Source organism: Octopus bimaculoides, chromosome 15 (genome assembly GCF_001194135.2).
Source record: "Octopus bimaculoides isolate UCB-OBI-ISO-001 chromosome 15, ASM119413v2, whole genome shotgun sequence".
In the NCBI taxonomy this organism is placed as follows: Eukaryota; Metazoa; Mollusca; class Cephalopoda; order Octopoda; family Octopodidae; genus Octopus; species Octopus bimaculoides.
The window spans coordinates 36,224,645-36,227,731 of NC_068995.1; the positions used below are offsets into that span (position 1 = coordinate 36,224,645).

A 3,087-nucleotide genomic window follows, 5' to 3' on the forward strand; every position below is an offset into this window, starting at 1 on the left:
TACTTATTCTATCAGTCTCTTTTTGCCGAACCGCTAAGTTACGGGGACCTAAACACACCAGCATCGGTTGTCAAGCGATGTTGGGGGGACAAACACTGATACACAACATATACACACATACATATATATATATACATATATACGACGGGCTTCTTTCAGTTTCCATCTACCAAATCCACTCACAAGTCTTTGGTCGGCCCAAGGCTATAGTAGAAGACACTTGCCCAAGGTGCCACGCAGTGGGACTGAACCCGGAACCATGTGGTTGTTGAGCAAGCTACTTACCACACAGCCACATGCAAATTTTTTGAGGACTTGTGAGATTTTTTTGGGTTTTTTAGGCAATTCCATTTTCCCTGTCCTGATCAATCTAATATTTGTGCCTTATGGCATTCACTACCAGCATATTTATTTGCTTTCCCATACCGTAGTGGAATACTTTGGATTTATTTGGACAGGTTCACAAAACAACTTTGCCTGTCATTTAATTAAAATTTTTATCACCATTACACAACAAATGGATAATTGAATAACCTCTTTTCTTTCACCTTGTCTTTTAGTAATGTTCCAGGATTTGAAACTCTTACTCCAGCTGCATAAAACAAAGCAAATTCGACAGTAAGCAAATTTTGATATTATTTCTGTTATTAAATTCTGAAATCATTATCATCATCATTTAATGTCTGTTGTCCATGCTGGAATGGGTTGGATGGTTTGACCAGAGCTGGCAAGCTGAGGAGCTGCACCAGACTCCAGTCTGATTTGGCATAGTTTCTATGGCTGGATACCTTTCCTAATGCTGACCACTTTACAGAGTGTACGGGGTGCTTTTACGTGGCACCACACAGACACTTTTACATGGTATTGCACAAGCGCTTTTATATGGACTGCCACAAGGGCTTTACACCACCAGCAGGATCAATCTTAACACTTCTGCTGTGGGGTATGGGTCCTCTTGAGTACGGCCAAGCTCTGGGTACTTTGGTGCTTTGTCATCTCACCTGAAAGGTTCATAACTAATTTAATAGGTGTTAATAGCATGATAGTTAATTTCTTTTTTGCAATTATATGGAATCCAAGTGGCCATTACTCAAGTCTGGCTCCTGAAGTAATAAACCTACAAAGATAAATCTTTTTCAGGACAAGTGGGTCATACTTTAGCTCAGTTGTTTTCAGCCAGGCTCCATATGGCCCTTGGGAGTCCATATAAAATTTTGTTGTTAAAAGATACAGAAATAAATTTATTTCTCAAACGCGTGATAATGCTATAAATAGCGTGATCAGGATAAATTATCCATATAATGCAGAAAAATACGTTGCCGGCCAGCCATGAGACTCGAATTCACATCTCTGTGATTTGGCTGGCCGGCAACGTATGTTTCTGCATTATATGGATAATTTATCTTGATCACGCTATTTATAGCATTATCACGCATTTGAGAAATAAATTTTTTTCTGTATCTTACAATACATCACAACGCTTCTTAAAAAAAAAAAAAAAAACTTTGTTTAAAAGTTGAATTTGTTGTTAAAATTTGTGCGATACACAAAATATTTTAATTTTCTTATTTTTTTTATGTACATCAAATAGGGATGGAAATCCATCCAAGTAAAATAGGAATCAAAGGGATCCATAGTCAAAAAATAGTTGAGAGCCACTGCTTTAGATCAAAACTAACCATTTAAATCTTCAGAAATATTCTTTGTAAAATGAAAGCCAGTGATTCAAAATGTTTTATTTTTGAATAAACAACAAATTTGCTGAGGAAAAGAACATTTATAGTTGATAAAAGTAACAGAAAGAGATGTGTCTAATTGTTGGTTGTGCAGTTAGTTGGGAGATTAACTTATACAATTCCATCGTAACCACATCATTGGATCTGTGCTACAGATTCTTACAGCCTGTACGCTTTCCTTTTATTCTTGTTTCAGTCAGTGGACTGTGCTTATGCTAGAACAATGCTTTGAAGGGTTTTTAAACCACTTAGTTTTTTAACATCCGTATTTATTTTATCAATCTTTAGTCGCACCACTAGGTTGTAGGTCATGGAAACACAGTACCCATACTCAAGTGGGGTCAATGCAAAGACATACATGGAGAGATATACAACTCCTCCCTTTCTGCCAGGTCACCACCTTAATAATAATAATGGTGATAATAATAATAATAATAATAATAATAATTTATACTGTACATAGTGGCAATAATTAGCAGAATCATTTGAGTGTCAGGCAAAATACCTTGCAGTAATTAGTTATAACTCTTAACATTTTGAGTTCAAACCCATCTCAAGTCAACCTAACCTGTAATGCTTGATAGAACAATGTACCAATCAAGTACTGGAATCAGTGTAATCAGCTAATCCTTGTTAGTCTGTTTTTGATTACACTCTACCTTTTTTGCACCCATTGATTACACAAGGTACATTGAATAGAATTTCTACTTCTTACTTTTCTGTATATCAAGCACAGCTATTTCTTTATTTACTTATATGTTGTACGTGTGTGTGTGTGTTTCTATATCTATCTCAATTTTTGTCTTTACATGGACACTACTTGAAAAACGGTAGGCTATGTTGCTGTTTCATATATATATTTATATATTTAATAGCATATAAACATTGGGTTGAAAAACCCTTTTGAATAGAAAAAATCAAAGACTATTGTCCCAATATTTACATGCCATTCATCATAGCTAGCTGTATGTAATGTACTTCAAGAACCAAGAGTTCTCTCAAGAGTTTATAAAATTCTCATGACATCTATCTATCTCCCCTACCTTTGGGTAGCGCATTAAGGTTGAGAAATGTTTGCAGGTTGTAGGTAATGTTTTGCTTATGAATTCTTCCAATTGCAAGTTTTCTTTTCAGGTACACGACACTGCTTTTCCTCTTCCCAGGCTACAGGCCCACACCCCCAACACCCATACTGTTAGGATTGGCACTCTCAACGTCGGCACGCTGAAAGGTAGATCTGGTGAAATTGTTGAGATGCTTGAACGGAGATGCGTAGATATGTGCTGCATCCAGGAAGTAAGATGGAGAGGAGGTTCTGCAAGGTTCCTCACAGGCAAAGAACACAGGTACA

The 3,087-nt window shown here is 36.6% G+C and overlaps 1 protein-coding gene across 2 annotated transcripts in view; it reads left to right on the top strand.

Moving 5' to 3' along the window:
* Nucleotides 1-3,087, top strand: part of LOC106879586 (ubiquitin-like protein 7) — a 25,631-nt gene that overhangs the window by 7,074 nt on the left and 15,470 nt on the right. For both annotated transcript variants that reach the window (XM_014929222.2, XM_014929223.2), the window contains exon 5: nt 561-618. In XM_014929222.2, coding sequence (XP_014784708.1) covers nt 561-618 — 58 coding nt within the window. The remainder of the gene's footprint in view (nt 1-560; nt 619-3,087) is intronic.